The 22,024-nt window shown below is 45.7% G+C and overlaps 1 protein-coding gene across 1 annotated transcript in view; it reads left to right on the forward strand.

Moving 5' to 3' along the window:
* adam22 (ADAM metallopeptidase domain 22) overlaps positions 1-22,024 on the forward strand; it is a gene marked incomplete at its 5' end in the record, with an annotated part of 200,552 nt that overhangs the window by 143,808 nt on the left and 34,720 nt on the right. The window contains 6 exons of the mRNA XM_084336828.1: positions 3,147-3,246; positions 3,946-4,017; positions 4,837-4,929; positions 6,420-6,500; positions 7,309-7,359; positions 7,849-7,912. Of these exons, the coding sequence (XP_084192954.1) occupies positions 3,147-3,246; positions 3,946-4,017; positions 4,837-4,929; positions 6,420-6,500; positions 7,309-7,359; positions 7,849-7,912 (461 nt within the window). The remainder of the gene's footprint in view (positions 1-3,146; positions 3,247-3,945; positions 4,018-4,836; positions 4,930-6,419; positions 6,501-7,308; positions 7,360-7,848; positions 7,913-22,024) is intronic.

Genomic DNA, 22,024 nt, shown 5'->3' on the forward strand with positions numbered 1-22,024 from the left:
TTATCGTTATCGTCAAATGATATGGACAAATACAGTCCTGATGTCCCCAATTTGACGCACCGTGACTGTATTTCTCATCATCATTTTGTCTATACTTTCATATTATGTCTATCTTTTTAAGTATATTCTTTAGTTTTTGGGCTGACTGTCACTCGCTGATCAACCTCTTTAACCAAACAAATGGTACTATTTGATTGATTAGTGTGATTACTCAAGGGCCCAGACCCCCCCCCCCCCCACTGCGCTCCTCATCCGTGAGACGTGAGGCCTCCTCATCCTCATGTCCTCTTCCTCCATCTCTAACCGATTGATACGGTCTGCAATGTCATTCTCACCGTAGACCAAACCCATAACAGCGGCACCCTTCCGCCTCCTCCCACCCTAGTCCCCCCCCCCCCCCCCCCCCCCTAGCACGCTGTTCCCAGATCCTCCTCTGATTTGGGTTGCCATAGGATGCGACGGCGAGGTCGCGGGGTCACGCGCCAGAGGGGCTGTTGATGTTATGATCCTGTCCCCCCTGTGCGCTGGCCCACCCCGCTCTCTAACCACACGTCAATGGTATTTCAGACACTCGTATTCAATGAGCACAAACCTCTGTCATTTTGCCCATTGATGGACTTTTTTTCTTTCTCTCTCTCTCAGCACCTGCATGTCTGATCAACTAAAACTGGCGATTTCTTTTACAGGCTTTGGTTTGGTGCCTATTGTCTGTGTGTGTGTCTGTGTGTGTGTGTGTGTGTCTGTGTGTGTGTGTGTGTGTGTGTGTGTGTGTGTGTGTGTGTGTGTGTGTGTGTGTGTGTGTGTGTGTGTGCATGTCTGTGTGTGTGTGTGTATTTCTTTTACAGGCCTTGGTTTGGTGTGTATTTTGTGTGTGCGTAATCATATGTGTGTGTGTGTCTGTGTATGTGTGTATTTCTTTTACAGGCTTTGGTTTGGTGTTTATTGTGTCCATGTGTCTGCATGTGTGTGCGTGTGTATGTCTGTGTGTGTGTGTGTGTGTTTGTTGCCTTATGTTACCATCATCCTAAATCCTAACTACACCTAATATGAACTTGGCAGATGGCAACAGTCCTTGGAGCAAAGAAATGCATAGTTTGCTGGTTGCATGATGGTGAAGTTAGGATTTTGAAGCTGTTCTATTTTTTATGTATTTCTTAATGCTGAATCGAGTGTTTCTTTTTATGGGGGAGTCGATGTTGCTATGGCCAGACCAGGACAACATGTATTTGAAATGGTTCATCATTTTAGAAACCTGGATATCCTTTTGGTCTTGGACATTTTCATAGTTTTTTATAGTAAAAACACTATTACAACAAAAATGAAGTACATCCATCTTCTTTCAACCATTTAAAATATATATTTTGCCCTGGTTGGTCTTTTGCACTGTGAAATGGTGAAAACTCTTTGTTATTGTTGTAATATAATGTACTGTAAGCTATGTGGTTCAATCTGAATGTTGTACAGAATTCCTGTGACCAGTGAATCACTTGGGCACATGATATACATCCTCTTGTATCACTAATACTGCTTAAGGACGACGCACTACAGGATTTTGGCAAAGATTCAGCGCAATTCACACATGTATAAAAATTGGTGTGAACATCCTACATCATAATTTGGCAGCGACAAGATCACGCAGATTTGGCAGCAACTTTGAGCTTGATTAGTGAATCAAATCAAATTTATTTATAGGGCCCGACAACACACGTTAATGTCCCCATGGGCCGTACAGGTCTTCTTTAAACAAGTCAAGAAGAAAACATAACAATAAGTCAAGAACAGAACAAGAACACCATAAGGTCCAAACATTTTTAGATGAATGCAAATAAATGAAAGAATGCAAGCACTAGTGCAGAAAATCTTCAAGAAATCTTGCGGTGTGCAGTGCACTCATTATCATTATTAAGAACCTCATCATTACCCTACAGACCTCTCATCACTCCATCACCGTAGGCTCCTGCTCTCATTACACACGCTCATGAACACAGGCCTCTCATAGACGCTCATTCTCTCTAGCAGAGCTCCCATTGACCGTATTCACATGGCGGCCATTTTGCTCTTATGTCATGATCAGGTTGGGATTCCCTTTGATCTGATGTCATGCTCAGGTTGGGATTCCAAGGAATCCCAACCTGAGCATGACATAAGAGCAAAATGGCCGCCATGTGAATATGGTTCAATAGAGCGTGCCGCCTGTTATTGCATTGTGTTTCTAGCGCCAGCCCTGATGAGCTACATACTGACATACAAAGCCTACGTCTAATTCTCCACATGTCTGCAGTATGATCAGAAATAGAGCTGATAGTAAGGCACAGGGATGATCACGTCTGAGTTGTAATTTGACGTGACGACGGTGTCAAAACGAGCGTTGGATTCTAAACTAACACGAAGCCTGATGGGGTTTGCTCAATACATAATATCTAGTAGTTAACATATTTAGTATCGTATTTTGAGTAGCTTGTTGGTAAATGTTTCCTCAAGGGATGTGTTACCGTACTTTTACATATTATAAGGAACTTACATATTACATAAGGACAGTTGTAGAAGAGGAGCCTTCATGACTCAGTAAGGAGGCTTTATTTTTGCTCTGTGCATCTAGTGTACAAGTGAAAACAATTACACAAATGGTTGATTTGATAATTGTAGGGATACTGATGCAATAAATGTGTGTATATCATCCGCAATATCCATACGATCATTCCCACCAGGGACACACTTTAGATTCCATTTCTGTCACGCATTGTAATCTCCATACGAATTCCACAAACATAGCTTTACACATCCGCTCTCATCTTGTAGCACTAGGTGACTCCTGAACTGTGAGTACTCTGAATTAACCCAGTTTATCGAAGGAGACGGTGTCAATGTCCAACCTTTTCTATTCCATGCCATGTTCCTATCTCTAGTATTACTGACTGTAACCATCACAACAGGTAAAAAACAAAACAACGTGTTAATTTGAAGTGTGTGCGTGTGCGGAAGTGAGTAAAAGAAAAACATGCTAAAAGAAATAGTGGGCTCTGACGTCCGTTAAAAAGCATTCTTTATCATTGATCAGCCGTCGGCGGTCTGGTTTCTCTCCCAGGGTGTGTGAGCCTGTGTTGTAGCCCGTGTCTCTGCGTAACGCTGTGGTTGTGTTGCAACAGCTTCTACCTGCCCAAGAGGTTCTCCGACTGCAACGTGGAGGAGTACCTGAACTTCCTCAACAGCGGGGGAGGAGCCTGTCTGTTCAACAAGCCCCTGAAGGTAAGAACAACACACAATTTACCTTTCTGTTGATTACAATTCTATCTTGCATGATTGAGCCTTAATGTTTTTATTTCAAGGATTATGTAAACTATGGATTAGTCGGTCGCAGTCAACCAGCACCTGCTAACGGGTCGGTCAGTTTGAAAAATGTATAGTATTTCATATTTGTTCAAGCCAAAGTGGAGAGCACAGGATTATCTTTAACATAATTTAAAAAATATAATATGTCCAATACAAGGCCCGACTTGCATGATCACGTGTCTTTGTTTGGAGAATATGATTTGTTTGTCAATTGGCAATGTGGATGCAACAAAAGTAACAAAAGTAACAACTTCATGTACTGTTAAATGTAAAATGTACTTGTTTAGATGGGGATTTTATTTTTGCAGTACATGCATGTGCACACACACACACACACACCAACACACACACACCAACACACACACACACACACAGACACACGCACACACACACACACACACACACACACACACACACACACACACACACACACACACACACGCGCGTGCACACACACACACACACACACACACACACACACACACACACACACACACACACACACGCACACACACACACACACACACACACACCAACACCAACACACGCACATAGTCTTGTCTCTGGAGTAGCTTTATTATCTTTATTGCCTATTAATTGTGCCTCTCCTCCCAGCTGCTGGAGCCCCCAGAGTGTGGTAATGGCTTCGTGGAGCCGGGAGAGGAGTGTGACTGTGGCAGCCCAGTGGTGAGCACGTGAGAGCAGATGAACATAACTAGGGAAATTAAGGAGCTGTAATCTAAAAGAGCCACCTTAATGTTCCGTCAAGGTCAGGTTCGCAATGGAGAACAGAATTCTCTGCGTCAAATCTTGTCGCATTTTGTTACCTTTTAATAAACAGCTTTCATTTCACTTTCAATGGGAAAACTGACATCTACTGAGTTAAATGTTATAGTTCAAGTTCATATTTATTATATCAAATGGCAGTTTAGACCCAAACCGCTCCTATCTGAGCTCCCGGGGGGGGGGGGGGGGGGGGGTATAATAGAGAACCAGGCTATTCTCAGTCCTTTTAATTTTTTTTACTATTATGCACTCTGCTAAGGAATCTACCATGCCTATCTTACTACCTACTATACTAATGTGTCTATACTACTATGCACTCAAGACTGTAGCATCAAGTTCGACACTGTTTGACGAACAATTATGTTACTGATCCTTAGCTGCCAGAGTTGTACCCTTCCTGCTGACTTGTTGTACGCAACTTGTAAGTCGCTTTGGATAAAAAGTGTCAGCTAAATGACTGAAATTCGAATGTAAATGTAATATATATTTTTTTTAATTGTATGTGAATACAAATGACAAGTCAAATTAACTTGAATTAAATGAAATCAATCAACAATATTGAGCTCTGTCTGTCTGTCTATTTGTCTGTATGTCTGTCTGTCTGTCTGTCTGTCTGTCTGTCTGTCTGTCTGTCTGTCTGTCTGTCTGTCTGTCTGTCTGTCTGTCTGTCTGTCTGTCTGTCTGTCTGTCTGTCTGTCTGTCTGTCTGTCTGTCTGTCAGGAATGTGCCAGAGAAGGGGAGAACTGCTGTAACAAGTGCACACTAACTCAGGGTTCCAAGTGTAGCAACGGACTCTGCTGCAACAGCTGTCAGGTACAGTACACTGGAACTCCAGTGCTACAAATGCTCTTATACCGCTTTTCTTTTAAACCACGCATTGTGATGCATCCTGATTGGACGAGGGCCACAGGTGGGTGGGGCTTCTAACCACAATACAGGAACTCGTCGTACCACACAACTATAGCGCTGTCACATCTCCACCTGGTTAACATTTCCGATCAGAATCAGAATCATAAAGGTCTTTATTGCCAAATAGTTTTACACATACAAGGAATTTGATTTGGTCGTTTGGTGCGACATTAACGGACAGACAATTACCGTAGAATAAAATAAAAGATAGAATAAGATAAAATGGAATATAACCTAAATTCAAATAGAAGTACATTAGAATATAATTATAAAATAAAATAGGCCAGGGCTGTGTGGAATATATACACACTAATTAGAATACAAATAACAATACAGTGGGATGGAATATTTAGCAGTGCAAAAAGTATGAACAGTGAATTGAAGTATGAAGAGTGTATAAAACTACTATATAGTCCAGTAAGGGTGTGTTAATGTAACACAGTGGCGGGTGTCAGTGGGGGTCCCGAGCCTTGTTGATAAGGCCCACTGCAGAGGGGTAGAAGCTGTTCTTGTTGATGAGGCTCACTGCAGAGGGGTAGAAGCTGTTCTTGTTGATAAGGCCCACTGCAGAGGGGTAGAAGCTGTTCTTGTTGATAAGGCCCACTGCAGAGGGGTAGAAGCTGTTCTTGTTGATGAGGCTCACTGCAGAGGGGTAGAAGCTGTTCTTATTGATGAGGCTCACTGCAGAGGGGTAGAAGCTGTTCTTGTTGATGAGGCTCACTGCAGAGGGGTAGAAGCTGTTCTTGTTGATAAGGCCCACTGCAGAGGGGTAGAAGCTGTTCTTGTTGATGAGGCTCACTGCAGAGGGGTAGAAGCTGTTCTTGTTGATGAGGCTCACTGCAGAGGGGTAGAAGCTGTTCTTGTTGATGAGGCTCACTGCAGAGGGGTAGAAGCTGTTCTTGTTGATTGCCCTGATGCACGGCAGCCTCCTGCCAGAGGGGAGTGTCTGAAACAGATTGTGACAGGGGTGGTGGGGGTCGGCCACAATCTTACCGGCACGCTTCAGGGTCCTGGAGGCGTACGCTCACATTTAATCTACAAGCCATGAATCAACAGTCACTCATAATTGGATGAGCAAGCAAGGATGTTTATTTTTCTTATTGTTATTATTATTTTTGTCGGCAGAGGACTAGAATAAAAGTATCTCAGTAAAATTCAAAGCTTCTATCTTTAACGATTATATTAAAAAGTTGTCATGTATAAAACCAATATTATACTCAAGGTCGTGCTATATCATATTCATTGCCACTGGTGTGCTGATCTACGGAACATGACCTATGGCCTTGTTTGTTTGAGCGTAGCACACTAGTGTCAATGCCCTTGTGTGTTATTAATGAAATAATATGAACACTCACAGTCCGTTTTTACCTGTGTGGTATCTATGTTGTGTGCAGATGGAGTTCATGGGTGTGGTGTGCAGAGAGGCAGTGAATGACTGTGACATCCCTGAGAATTGCACCGGCAACTCCAGCCAGGTGAGCTGCTCCACGTAGCATCATACATGGGATCAGATGCACCTTTATTCAACGACTACAGTGAATGTGCCAGAGGTTATTGGTCGTGACATAAGACAATAGTGCAAAAACAGATCGAGAACAGACTACTGACAGACAGACTCTAAATCATCACACAAGCAGACACACAAAAGCACCTTAGTGATTTACACACCACACAAGCACACGTATTACACGCAGTATTATTATACCTTGTATTGTATACGTTTGTATAGATCGAATATATGTTGTGTATTATGTTTAGTTTATAGTTTTAGTTTATAGTCTATAGTTTATAGCTTATTTATACAGTTAGCATAGCATAGTTTGTATAGATAGAATATACGTTGTGTATTATGTTTAGTTTTATAGTTTAGTTTTAGTTTATAGTTTATTTATAGTTTACTTAGTTTGTAGTTTATATTTATAGTTATAGCTTATAGTTATAGTTTGTATAGATAGAATATACACTGTGTACTATGTTTACAAATCTACTACGGTTGATGAGCTGGGAAAAAACAAGCATCTCATGTTTTTCTGAATGTATGTACATTTAAAAAAGCTGTGACAATAAAATAATCTGAATTTAAAAAGTCACACATTAAAGGTAAAGTCACACATTACTGCAGATTTGCGTGGTACAATGACGACAGGACCTCACATGCAACACACAGGCGCAGCAGCATGGTAAACAGCATCTTGCACTAAACATCTAGCATTGTCCCGTATGCCCTTTCCATTGGTCTATATCTCTTAGCGTCTCTTCTGTTGTGCAACTCTTTTTTTGCAGTGTCCGCCAAATGTACACAAAATGGACGGCTACACCTGTGAAAAGGACCAGGTGAGATGTTTTACCATGAGAGGTCTTCTACATAATATACATAATGATGAGCTTTCATGAGGCTCATGAATACTATTCAGTCATTCAGATTTTAACAATTGTATTTAGTATTTTAAAGTATTTTACGTAGATTTTATTCTACTGTTACACGTTATATCAATCACACTCAGCACTGTCACTTTCTCTTACATCGCTATTATGCTGGTTTTTATTGTGTTCTTGTGTATTGTATTGTTTTATTGTGTATTTTATTGCTATGCTGTGGGTCGAGGGGGCAAGACTCAATAATTATGCTGATAATAATAATAAAGATTCATCTGAATCTGAATCTTTCAACACTGCAGATTACATAATGATGATCTTTCAACACTGCAGAGAAACCTCTTTGTTCTAATAGTCACTACCCTCTTTGTTCTATTAGTCACTACCCTCTTTGTTCTAATAGTCACTACCCTCTTTGTTCTAATAGTTTTACCCTTCTTTCAACAGGGCCGCTGCTTCAACGGAAGGTGTAAAACCAAAGACAGACAGTGCAAGTACATCTGGGGAGAGAGTAAGTACATCTGGGGAGAGCGTAAGTACATCTGGGGAGAGAGTAAGTACATCTGGGGAGAGAGTAAGTAGCCTACATCTGGGGAGAGAGTAAGTAGCCTACATCTGGGGAGAGAGTAAGTAGCCTACATCTGGGGAGAGAGTAAGTAGCCTACATCTGGGGAGAGAGTAAGTAGCCTACATCTGGGGAGAGAGTAAGTAGCCTACATCTGGGGAGAGAGTAAGTACATCTGGGGAGAGAGTAAGTACATCTGGGGAGAGAGTAAGTACATCTGGGGAGAGAGTAAGTAGCCTACATCTGGGGAGAGAGTAAGTACATCTGGGGAGAGAGTAAGTGGACTACATCTGGGGAGAGAGTAAGTAGCCTACATCTGGGGAGAGAGTAAGTAGCCTACATCTGGGGAGAGAGTAAGTAGCCTACAAAGAACTTGAACTTGAACTAAAGAACTTGAACTTGAACTTGAGCCTACATCTGGGGAGAGAGTAAGTGGACTACATCTGGGGAGAGAGTAAGTGGACTACATCTGGGGAGAGAGTAAGTACATCTCTGGGGAGAGAGTAAGTACATCTGGGGAGAGAGTAAGTACATCTGGGGAGAGAGTAAGTACATCTGGGGAGAGAGTAAGTACATCTGGGGAGAGAGTAAGTACATCTGGGGAGAGAGTAAGTACATCTGGGGAGAGAGTAAGTGGACTGTTCCTGCGTGTAATTACATTTCTATCGACCAAATAGGAAAATGTAAACGTCGACATGGTTGGTCAAGACCTTTCGGTCTAGGATGAGGTCCTAAACGTCTTTAACCATGATGACTTATTAACCCTTTCACCGCTGCACTACCAAACGGTTAACCCTTTCACTGCGACAATACACAGAAGGTTAACCCTTTCGCTGCCACACGGCAGGACCGTCGGTTGTGTGATAGTAAAGGGTTAACCTTCTCGTCATGTGGCAGTGAAAGAGTTAAAGGATGTTCCTCTACTGAGAGAGCTGCACCTCGTTCTCCTGCCGTGTGATTTGATTGAGACTAGCGCTCCTTCCTCCGGCTGCCTTGAGCAGGACTGGACCTATAGGAATGGGCATATAGGACTGGACCTATAGGAATGGACATATAGGACTGGACCTATAGGAATGGACATATAGGACTGGACCTATAGGAATGGACATATAGGACTGGACCTATAGGAATGGACATATAGGACTGGACCTATAGGACTGGACCTATAGGACTGGACCTCTAGCTCAGGACTGGACTTATAGGACTGGACCTCTAGCTCAGGACTGAACCTATAGGACTGGACCTCTAGCTCAGGACTGGACTTATAGGACTGGACCTCTAGCTCAGGACTGAACCTATAGGACTGGACCTCTAGCTCAGGACTGGACTTATAGGACTGGACCTCTAGCTCAGGACTGAACCTATAGGACTGGACCTCTAGCTCAGGACTGAACCTATAGGACTGGACCTCTAGCTCAGGACTGGACCTATAGGACTGGACCTCTAGCTCAGGACTGGACTTATAGGACTGGACCTCTATCTCAGGACTGAACCTATAGGACTGGACCTCTAGCTCAGGACTGGACTTATAGGACTGGACCTCTAGCTCAGGACTGGACTTATAGGACTGGACCTCTAGCTCAGGACTGAACCTATAGGACTGGACCTCTAGCTCAGGACTGAACCTATAGGACTGGACCTCTAGCTCAGGACTGGACTTATAGGACTGGACCTCTAGCTCAGGACTGGACCTATAGGACTGGACCTCTAGCTCAGGACTGGACTTATAGGACTGGACCTCTAGCTCAGGACTGAACCTATAGGACTGGACCTCTAGCTCAGGACTGGACTTATAGGACTGGACCTCTAGCTCAGGACTGAACCTATAGGACTGGACCTCTAGCTCAGGACTGGACCTATAGGACTGGACCTCTAGCTCAGGACTGAACCTATAGGACTGGACCTCTAGCTCAGGACTGAACCTATAGGACTGGACCTCTAGCTCAGGACTGGACTTATAGGACTGGACCTCTAGCTCAGGACTGAACCTATAGGACTGGACCTCTAGCTCAGGACTGGACTTATAGGACTGGACCTCTAGCTCAGGACTGAACCTATAGGACTGGACCTCTAGCTCAGGACTGGATTTATAGGACTGGACCTCTAGCTCAGGACTGGACTTATAGGACTGGACCTCTAGCTCAGGACTGGACTTATAGGACTGGACCTCTAGCCGTCTGCAGATCCCCAGCGCTCTGCTCTTTGCTCACTGTGAGGTGCGGCACAGAATCCTGCTAAGACCGTGGTCAGAAAAAAATCCTTTAGCACTTTATAATAACACCCTGTTATAATAAATGTATAAGGTATTTGTAGATAATGAACTAATCATGAACAAACCATTTATATACATTCATAAATTATTATTAAATCATTTATAACTATATTTGTATAACATTTACAAGGTATTTATAACGCATTAGTGGATAATGAACTAATCATGAACAAACCATTTATATACATTCATAAATTATTATTAAATCATTTATGTAACTATGGGGTACAATTCCCTGACTGTATTACTAGATATGATACTTACTACCACTACCTTTGTACTTAATATTCGGCCACCCAGTACACGGCATAAATATATTATCATGAACACTCTCACGTAGATGAAACGGATCCAACACAAATGTACGAATTAGAAACAGGTCTTTATTGCCTACACAGCGATGGTGTGTAGACTAAACACTTAATCACTTAATTACATTTATGAATTGAAATAGTATGCACTTTTATGGCAAGGAGTATTCGTCGGTATATCAATAGATAATGTCCAATCTCTGAAGGCGCAGGTGGTAAATATACGACCTGGAATAGTTAAGGAATAACAGCAATGATACTTTAATGATTATAGGCTGGATACACTAGAGGGGGTTAATCCGGTCGCTTGTAAGCCGACAGGAGTAGGAGGGGGGGGGGGGGGTAGAATCCAGCTGCCTCGTCCGGCCAAGGGTATCCCAGGAGAACCCACTGTAGTGCCGTTCAATGCGCCGGCGATCCTTGGACCACAGATGAAAGCAGGTGGACTCTTTGTGGGCCGGCTCTCTCCGGTCCACGGGGGAGAGATGTGGAGAGACCTCGTCTTGCAGAGCGTCTCCTCAACTTGCGTCCTCTCCAGGGGGGGGGGGGGTTCCAACACACGGTAGTGTCGGGGGTCTTTATCCATAGAATAATCAAAGTATCCAAAGCATAATCCGTGCCTGGGAAGGCGGGCTGTCGTCGGTAGAATAATCCGGTATACAGGTCCACTCGCTCGTCGGCTCTGGGGCTCCTCGGGTGCAGCTTCACATAGGGTCAACCACCCTGGGTAAGCAGCCAGTTCTCTGCCCGAAACGATGGGGTACTGACTATGGTAGTATTCTCACCGCACGAAGCACTATATATTAACAGACTATTATTAGCTTAATAGACTACGTCCAACTCGACGATATAGTGCCAAATATGACTATTCAAATATTAATATACACGATGTCTCAATACCGATGGTAGGCGAACTTGGCCTTACTCCCACACGTGGCATCGCGGGGAGGCTTTACGTCTGTGACTCTATTGGAGGGTAAGAAACTGGACTGAAAAGAAAGTCCTACTTTAGTAGCGCAGTATATATACGCACTATGAACAAATAGTCCCATTAGTGGTGCGGTAGCCAAATTCCTACGCGGAACTAGGACTTGTTCGTACATGTCGAGCGGTACGTTTGAACTGGGTCTGAGGGGTATGGCAGCCTGGCACCAAGGTCTCGACCAATAGTAGAATGGAGACTATTATGGGATGTTCAGTAGGCTAGAATGGATATTCAATGCATATTGTACAAGGAATATACAAGGGATATCAGGGAATATTAGAGAATATACAAATACAATTAAATATATATATATAAATAAATATATATATTCGGTTTAATCTGGCCCTTCACAACAGCCACCCCCTGAATAGGTCCCAGACCTAATCAGTTAAACGGAGACAGATTAATCGCGTTGTCTATTTACACATAAGGGTTTGCTGTAGGGGTCAGTCAACTTCACAAAGTCATAGGGTTGTAGGGTCATGGTCATCATCGATTGTGTCTGGGAGTCGAGGCAGTTCTATGAGCCTTGCCACGGGACGGGTGTAAGTGCGACCCTGGACGAGCACTTCAGCTGCTCGGACCTTGCCGTCGGCACCGGTGATCACTTTGCTTACGTGGCCGGCCGGCCACATAGCTCTGGGCAGTGATTGATCAATAATCATGACGACTGTTCCTTCTGTCAAATTGTCTCTCTCCTTTACCCACTTCTGGCGGGTCTGTAGAGACGGTAGGTAGTGCAGTAGGAAACTGTTCCAAAACTTGTCGGCTAATACTTGGCTGTACCTCCACATTCGTCGGCCGTTCGCTTCTTCAGGCCGGTACATTGTCTGGGGTAATGTGGGATCTAGCCGCCCCATCAGGAGTGTGTTGGGGGTAACTGGGTCGATATCCGCCACATCACTGGAGACATATCCAAGGGGCTTCGAGTTAAGTACTCCCTCAATCTCCGTGAGGACTGTCATTAGGACTTCTTCCGCCACAGTCTGGGCCCCAAGTACTGCGTACAGGGCTGTCTTTATGGAGCGCACTTCTCGTTCCCAAGTGCCACCGAAGTGGGGTGCGTTTGGGGGGTTGAATTGGAAATCAACCTGTGCTGGAGCGAGGTGGGTCTTAAGTTCTGGGCCCATAGCTTGGAAGCTCTCTCTCAGCTCTCTTTCGCCGCCTTTAAAGTTTGTCCCATGATCGGACAATAGGGTAGACGGTCTTCCTTTCCGTGATATGAATCTACGGAAGGCCATAAGGAATGAGTCTGTGCTCATGGTCGGGAGAAGCTCGATGTGTATCGCTCTGGTGGTCATGCATTTGAATACAATACCCCACCGCTTCTCGGTTCCTCTTCCTTTCTTTATGTGCAGCGGGCCAAAGCAGTCCATACCCGTTGAGTGGAATGGCTTGTCACCGATTCGGAGGCGACATGGAGGAAGGTCAGCCATCCTTGGTATGCTGGGCTGCGCGCGCCACTTGCGGCAGTCTAGACATGTTCGTTGGAAGCGTCGTACCGCCTCTCTTCCTTGTAGGATCCAGTAACGACGTCTGATTTCCGCGAAGACTCTTTCTGCTCCTGCGTGATGTACATCCTCATCGTATTTCTTTATAATCAGCTCTGTGACCTTGTGTCGGCTGTTCAATACGATCGGGTATTTAATGTCATCCGGTAGATTGGGGGCTCTGCGTAGGCGACCACCCACTCTGATGAGGGTGTGAGCGTCGCTCTCGGGGGCCAGATGAATTAATCTGCTGTCGGATGGGACGGGCTTTCCTCCCTGTAGACAGGCCAATTCATCGGGGAACGAGTCTCTCTGGGCTCGCTGCAGTAGAAGCAATTCTGCTTCCTCGTAGTTAGCTGCTGATATATCAGCGGGGGACTTGCACTCCGGGTGGTACCACAGGAATGTTCTTTGTTGTGCACTCTCTATGGACGTGCAATCGTTTATGTTAGGGTCGGTGGAGGCTACGGTGCTCAATCCACAGAACACAGACTTCTTAATTTCCACCTCCTCTGGACTTGCTTCCCTCGGGATAGGCTTGGGCCACTGTCCTTCCGGGAGTCTTAGGAATGTGGGGCCGTCACTGTAGACATTGCGACGGGTGAGGTCATCCAGGGGCATCCCCCGGGTGATGACGTCAGCTGGGTTCTGTTTTGTATCAACGTAGCGCCACTCTGTTTCTCCGGTTAACTCTTCGGTTAAGTCTTGAATCTCGGTGACTCTGACTCCCACGAAGACTTTGTACTTGCATGAGTCCGATTTGATCCAGGCGAGTACCGTCGTGGAATCTGACCACAGGATTGTTCTAGACACCGGTATGGTGAGCTCACGTTGGATGAGCGTGGCTAGGTGCGCTCCGGCTAGGGCTGCGCAGAGCTCTAGACGTGGGATAGACTGTTGCTTGCGTGGGGCTACTCTCGAGCGGGCGAGGACAAATGCTGTGTAGATCTCTCCCCCTTGGTCTTGGGCCCGCAAGTAGGCTACTGATCCGTATGCGACCTCTGAGGCGTCACTGAAGACGTGTAAGTCCATTTTACATGTCTCTGGCCTCACCGTGGGTGGGAAGTAGCTTCGGCGCATATTAACGCCTGGGAGTGAGTGGAGCTCCATCTCCCACTCTCTCCAGGTGGATGCAAGGTGTGCGGGAATGGGGTCGTCCCAGCCCTGGTCCTTGTCCCACAATGCTCGTACAATCATTTTTGCCCTGGTGGTGTACGGTAGAATACATCCTAGCGGGTCATATTGTCGGGCGAGTGTTGTGTACACACTCCGTCTGGTGGTCGGCGCCGCCGCCGGCCTTCCCTGCTCCGTAGTCAGGGGCTTGTGTCTGTAGTGAAGCGAATCTGTTTTGAATCGCCACACCAATCCCAGGGTCATCTCCTGGGCTTCTCCCGGGATTGTAGCCATCCAGGTCTCGCTGCTGGCTGCCTTGTCCTCAGAGTAGAGGCTGCACAGTACTTGCGGATCGCTGCTGGCCCACTGCCTGAGATCAAAGCCGCCTTTGATCAATGAGGCGCGGAGTTTAATCAGGAGAGCCTCGGCTTCTTCCTGGGTTGAAAGGCTTTGTAGACAGTTGTCTACGTAGAAGCTGTTCTTTACGCTGTGTCGGACCTCTTCGTCCGCTGCTGGGTCCTCTGCTACATGTTTCTGTAGTGCAAATGTCGCACAGCAGGGGCTGCACGTCGTTCCGAAGGGGAGGACTTCCCATTGGTAGATGGCTGGGTGCTCATCTCCTGGCTTCTCTCTCCATAGGAACCGTAACAGGGGCTTGTCCGCCTCTACTAATCTCACCTGCAGGAACATTCCTTTAATGTCCCCGCTGATGGCCACCTTTTCCTGGCGGAAGCGGAGTAGAACGCCGAGTAGGGAGGGGCCGAGTGTGGGACCGGGCAGTAACTCTTTATTCAGATTTTGGGATCCGATCTGGTAGCTGCAGTTAAATACTATGCGGTCTTTACCGTTGTGATGGACCTTGTGGTGGGGCACGTACCACGATTCAGTGGTCTGGTCAGCCTCTTTAATGTCCATCTTTGTGACGTGTCCCGCTGTGATGAGCTTCTCAATCTCAGCGCGGTATACACTCTCTTGGGCGGGGTTCTTGGCTAAGCGCCGCTCCGTGTTCAGCAGGTACCGTTCTATGGCGTCTGTCTTGGCGTGGAAAGTAGGCATTCCTTCTCGCCGCAGGAGTGGCGTGGCGTATCTCAACACGCCGTTGACCGGGACTCTCTTGGTCCCTGTCTCGAGGAGGTGAATGGCGTAAATGTCATCTTTAGAGCGAATGTCTTTCTTTCCATTCTTAAAGGGCATTTGTTCCAAGCTCCATAGCCGCTCTACGTGTTGCAGGAGTGCGGTTTCTCCCTCTGTGACTCGGGAGTGGAGACATCTAGTGGCTGTACTTCGGTTGAGAGATTTGGCGAGCGGGCCTTGGAGAGTCCATCCCAAACGGGTCTCGACTGCTGCAGGACAGCCTCGGGGTCCGGTATGAACCCGGTCTATCGGGACAATGAGGTCTGCATGGTCGGAGCCTATCAACAGGGTCGGCATAGCATTGTCTATGAGCGGGATCGGTAACTTGCGCAGATGTGCATATTTCTCCATCAGCTTGGCGACGGGGTATGTGTACCGCGACAGTCCTATTTCTTGGCTGGTGAAAGCGTCTGCAATCTGGTACCGTCGCTCAGGCTGGCCGCTTGCTGCGATAGAGAATGAGACATTCTCGCCCTTTATCGTCTTCAAATCTCGTCTTATTGTCCGAATTGTCATTTGGGTTTCGCTTCCCCGCAGCCCTAGCTGGGCCGCAGCGGAGGCGAGCAGCAGGGTCTTCTCTGACCCGTCATCGAGGACGGCGTAAGTGTCCAGGACTTTATTCTGGTAGCTTAGTGTCACACGCACTACTTTTAGGAGTACTCGGGCTCCACTGCTGCTGGCGGGATCGATGTACATGACGCTCGCTTTGCGGCTGGATGGTGCAGGTGAAGGGCGCCGTCTGTTACTGTCGTGAAGTATGTCCAGATGGGCTCCATCGCACTTGGTGCACCTTTTCTTTAAGCGGCATTCGGCTGCCATGTGTGAGCGCGCACAGCGAAAACAGCGCTTGTTGGACTTTATCCATTGACCTGCTTCCTCCGCGTTCAGCTTGGGGAAGGAGTCACATTGCGCTAGCCAGTGTTCTTTCTCACAGTAGGGGCACACTATCTTCCACTTCTCCGTTCTGGAGGGGGTACTGTGGCTCCTGCTGCTCGGTACTGACTCCGATTGGTGCATCACAGTCACCGATCTTCTTCCATCATTTAGTCGTCTGGTTCCTTCTCTGGAGCCAGGGGTGCTCCGTCCGAATGTATCTAGCCGTAGGCTGCTGACTTCTCTCGCCAGGAAGTCTGCTAGATCGAGGAGGTTCGGTTCGGGGCCATTCGGGTCTCTGTGGTCCCTCTGCCGCCTAAAGCGCTCCTGACGAGCGGGCGGCAGCTTCTCCAGGATCCTTTCCACATTTGAGTTGGCGTAAAGTTCATACTTCCCCTTCTCTCTTTGCGCTCCCAACATCCCTACCAGGGACTGCACTCTGATGGACAGGTCGTCCAGTGCTCGATTGTCTATTGCTGGGGGTAAGCGGTCGATGTGTCGGATCTCCTGGATCACGTAATCCCATATGCGCCCATACCTCTGGTCCAATGCTACCAGCGCTGCTGTGTATGGGGTGGTGGAAGTCGCGTAGGCGAGCGCTATATTATGTGCGCGGGGCACCTTTAAGTGCTGCAGTAGGATGGCGTATTTGTGGCGCTCATCCAATACATCCACTAACATGGTCTCCAGACACATGCGGAGTTCTGTATACTGGGCCCGGTTCTCTTGGGTGAAGTCGGGTACCATAGGCGTGCCAATGTATGACGCTGACTGTGGATACATCGGCGAGCGTTGGGGGAGAGGCCTCCTAGGCGAGTCTCCTCCCGCTTCTTGGTATGGGCTGGTACCGGCAGTGTACCATGGCCCGCTTGTCCAGGTGCTGTTCCTCGGTGCGGGTCGTGCGTCGTGCTCACCCGTGTATAGAGTCGGGGGTCTGTAGCGCAGCTCCGCGGGAGTATAGCCTGGGCTGTACCGGACCTCCTGGTCCGGTAGAGTACTGTGCTGTCTTCGGGCGTGGTTCTCCTCCTCTTCCTCTTCGTCTTCAGTTAGGTCATCCAGTGCTTGTAGTCTCTGGTTTAGCCTCTCCACAGGATATGCTGCTCCTTCCCGGTTGCTAGGTCTCGCTTGGACCGGTGGGGGGAGGTGGTCTGTGGGGGGTATAGACCTCGTCTGTTGGTCAAGTTCAGGGTTGTTTACTCGGCTAGGGGATGCCGCCCTGGAGGTGTGTCTAGACGAGTTCCTGGAGCCTCTGGCGGAGGGAGAGGGTGTTGTCCGTCTGATCAGCTGTTCTATTAGTTGCGCTTGCTGTCTGTCGCGCTCTGCGTCCCGTAGAGCAACAGCAGCTGCTCGCTGGCTGTCTGCTCGGTCTCGGGCCACATTCTCTTCCATCTGAATGCGTCTTATTTCCAGGCGTATGTGCTCTTCTTCGCTCCGTTGCTGTATCTGCAATCGATCGCGTTCACCCTGGAGTCTATCGCGTTCAGTAGAGGCTTTCAGGCTGACGAGGAATGCCTGCTGTAGGGTCCTCTCTGCCTCGCTGGGAGAAGGCGGTTGTATAGGGGAGCCTTCCCTCGGGGTACTCCTTGCGGAGCCTTGGATCTCTATCTCCACGGTGCTCTCCCCGTCTTCTTCCGTGCCGAGTTCTCTCTCGGTAGCGTTGTATTCCTCCCGGGACTCATCGGGGACTACTTCTTCAGTACTGGCGGGGTGTGAAGTCATGTCTGGTTCCCACTGGTCCCCACCGTGAACTTGGTCAGTTACATTAGAGCCCGTAGGGGCCTCTATGGTCGGGGTAGTCTGGGCGTTGGGGTTAGACATACTTTTACTTTCTAGTTTTACCGCGTTTACTGTTAGTAGAAGACTAGGTTGTTGACTGACAGCGTAAGCCTCTAAGTACTGAGGGAGCCGTCGTTCGCGCTGCGGGCGTTGGTTAGGAGGATCGTTTCGTGGAGTGTTCATAATAGGCCATTTCAATATTAATAACACTATATTAATATTACACTAATTACCCATCCGGCTCGAAGGACCAATTGTAACTGAGGGGTACAATTCCCTGACTGTATTACTAGATATGATACTTACTACCACTACCTTTGTACTTAATATTCGGCCACCCAGTACACGGCATAAATATATTATCATGAACACTCTCACGTAGATGAAACGGATCCAACACAAATGTACGAATTAGAAACAGGTCTTTATTGCCTACACAGCGATGGTGTGTAGACTAAACACTTAATCACTTAATTACATTTATGAATTGAAATAGTATGCACTTTTATGGCAAGGAGTATTCGTCGGTATATCAATAGATAATGTCCAATCTCTGAAGGCGCAGGTGGTAAATATACGACCTGGAATAGTTAAGGAATAACAGCAATGATACTTTAATGATTATAGGCTGGATACACTAGAGGGGGTTAATCCGGTCGCTTGTAAGCCGACAGGAGTAGGAGGGGGGGGGGGTAGAATCCAGCTGCCTCGTCCGGCCAAGGGTATCCCAGGAGAACCCACTGTAGTGCCGTTCAATGCGCCGGCGATCCTTGGACCACAGATGAAAGCAGGTGGACTCTTTGTGGGCCGGCTCTCTCCGGTCCACGGGGGAGAGATGTGGAGAGACCTCGTCTTGCAGAGCGTCTCCTCAACTTGCGTCCTCTCCAGGGGGGGGGGGGTTCCAACACACGGTAGTGTCGGGGGTCTTTATCCATAGAATAATCAAAGTATCCAAAGCATAATCCGTGCCTGGGAAGGCGGGCTGTCGTCGGTAGAATAATCCGGTATACAGGTCCACTCGCTCGTCGGCTCTGGGGCTCCTCGGGTGCAGCTTCACATAGGGTCAACCACCCTGGGTAAGCAGCCAGTTCTCTGCCCGAAACGATGGGGTACTGACTACGGTAGTATTCTCACCGCACGAAGCACTATATATTAACAGACTATTATTAGCTTAATAGACTACGTCCAACTCGACGATATAGTGCCAAATATGACTATTCAAATATTAATATACACGATGTCTCAATACCGATGGTAGGCGAACTTGGCCTTACTCCCACACGTGGCATCGCGGGGAGGCTTTACGTCTGTGACTCTATTGGAGGGTAAGAAACTGGACTGAAAAGAAAGTCCTACTTTAGTAGCGCAGTATATATACGCACTATGAACAAATAGTCCCATTAGTGGTGCGGTAGCCAAATTCCTACGCGGAACTAGGACTTGTTCGTACATGTCGAGCGGTACGTTTGAACTGGGTCTGAGGGGTATGGCAGCCTGGCACCAAGGTCTCGACCAATAGTAGAATGGAGACTATTATGGGATGTTCAGTAGGCTAGAATGGATATTCAATGCATATTGTACAAGGAATATACAAGGGATATCAGGGAATATTAGAGAATATACAAATACAATTAAATATATATATATAAATAAATATATATATTCGGTTTAATCTGGCCCTTCACAACAATTTATAACTATATTTGTATAACATTTACAGATTAGTTCTACATTATTTATAACTCATTATCAACATTGTTTGTACTTGATTTGTTCATCATTAAATAATGTTGTTTAATGTGTACTAGTAACACATTTGTAGATGCTTTGAAAAATGGATATGAAAAAACAACTATACTGTATCTCCATTTATTTTTCATGTTCAACAAATGATTTGTTAAGACATTCATAAAACATCTATAAATCATTTGCAGATGCTATTGTGTGCCCTAATCTGAAGTGTTTACTTTTTCATCACATGTTACAAATGTTGTAGACAGCTTTCGGATACACCCTTCTTTGTGACATCAAACAGTGACAGAATTAGGACTAAAGATAAATGCAATTTTATTAACATATAAAATTAGAGGTGGGCATAGATTAATTTTTTTAATCTAGATTAATCTATCTGCAATCCTGGATTTAATCTAGATTAATGGCAAAAAAAAAAAAAAAAAAAACCTGCCGAAGGCATTCAAAATATGTGTGTTCTACCCAAATAATGACCAGAAGTAAGTCTTTACTTTTTCTTTCCTCCTTATGTTTCTCAGGCCAGGTGGCCCATTACACCATGAGCCCATCTCCCGTTTCCAAAATGCATTACAGACTGTTTGAAAAAGCTGTTTTGCTATGATAATTGGTAATGAAATATCAAAATAATGTTCAATAAGATGTACTTGTGTTTAATAAGTTGTTTTATTCGGAAGTTAACACAAATAAATAATATTACCAGTACAGTACAGTATCTAGCACACTCTCAGGAGCAAAACAGAAAGAAGCATTTCAAACTTGAACTATGTGACATGGCTTGAATCAACTGCTCCAGTGGAGTTGCTCAGTGGCCAATGGTGTCAACTGTGGTTGTACTGGGCAGCTCCCAGGTGTGAATGGAACTGTGTGAATGTGAAGCAGGGCGTTCCTGAAAAAGAGCATCTGTGCTCAGCGAACCTACCTAGGGTAAATAAAGGTAAAATATTTTTTATTTTTTTTTTTTAGATTAATGCGTTAATTATATTATCGCGCGGTACTAGTATCGCGTTAACGCAGCACGTTAACACCGTTAACGGCCCAGCTCTATATAAAATACATGTGCATGACATATAGTGTAACATGGGGGGCACTAGGACCCAGGAGTACCCTGGCCAGGTAGAGTATCTAGAGAGGAAGTCTCACGCGAGTGAGACTTGACTTCACGTGTGTTGCCGTCTGTTTGAATGGAAGCAGAACCAAGTTATCCATGCTGCTCCTGCCCCACGCTTTTAATAAGGTATGAGCAGGTTAAACACCTTTTTTGTTGGTAAATCTATTCCATCATTTCCGACCTACAAACAACTCTTATATGTTGTGTAGACGTAGTTGATGTGGTGGGCGCTAACCTAACGTTACATTTGTTCCTAATGTGCTCAGTGCTCAGTATATTGCGGTATGTGATGAACACGGGGGTAATAATTATTTGTATTTTCAGACTGTATAGGCGCCGATACAGCCTGAAAATACAAATAATTATTACTCTTGTGTGTCGTGTCATCATCACATACTGCAATATACTGAGCACTGAGCACACATTAGGAACAAATGTAACGTTAGCGCCCACCACATCAAGTACGTCTACACACAACATATAAGAGTTGTTTGTAGGTCGGAAATGATGGAATAGATTTACCAACAAAAAAGGTGTTTAACCTGCTCATACCTTATTAAAAGCGTGGGGCAGGAGCAGCACGGATAAGAGACTTCCTCTCTAGATACTCTACCTGGCCAGGGTACTCCTGGGTCCTAGTGCCCCCCCATGTTACACTATTATGTCATGCACATGTATTTGTTTGATGTCACTGTTTGATGTCACAAAGAAGGGTGTATCCGAAAGCTGTCTACAACATTTGTAACAGGTGATGAAAAAGGGGTAAAAAAACAAATAATTAATTGTATTAGACATTTGTTAATGATGAATAGGCTTCACTTCAGATTAGGGCACACAATAGCATCTGCAAATGATTTATAGATGTTTTATGAATGTCTTAACAAATCATTTGTTGAACATGAACAAATAAATGGAGGTACAGTATAGTCGTTTTTTCATATCCATTTTTCAAAGCATCTACAAATGTGTTATTACACATTAAACAACATTATTTAATGATGAACAAATCAAGTACAAACAATGTTGATAATGAGTTATAAATAATGTAGAACTCATTTGTAAATGGTATACAAATATAGTTATAAATTATTTAATAATAATTACGAATGTATATAAATGATTTGTTCATGATTAGTTCATTATCTACAAATACCTTATACATGTATTATAACAGGGTGTTATTATAAAGTGCTACCAAAAATCCAAAAACAGAGAGGTTTTGAATTTCTCTGAGACACTTCTGC

This window comes from Notolepis coatsorum (genome assembly GCF_963971535.1).
Source record: "Notolepis coatsorum genome assembly, chromosome: 19".
Taxonomy (NCBI): Eukaryota; Metazoa; Chordata; class Actinopteri; order Aulopiformes; family Paralepididae; genus Notolepis; species Notolepis coatsorum.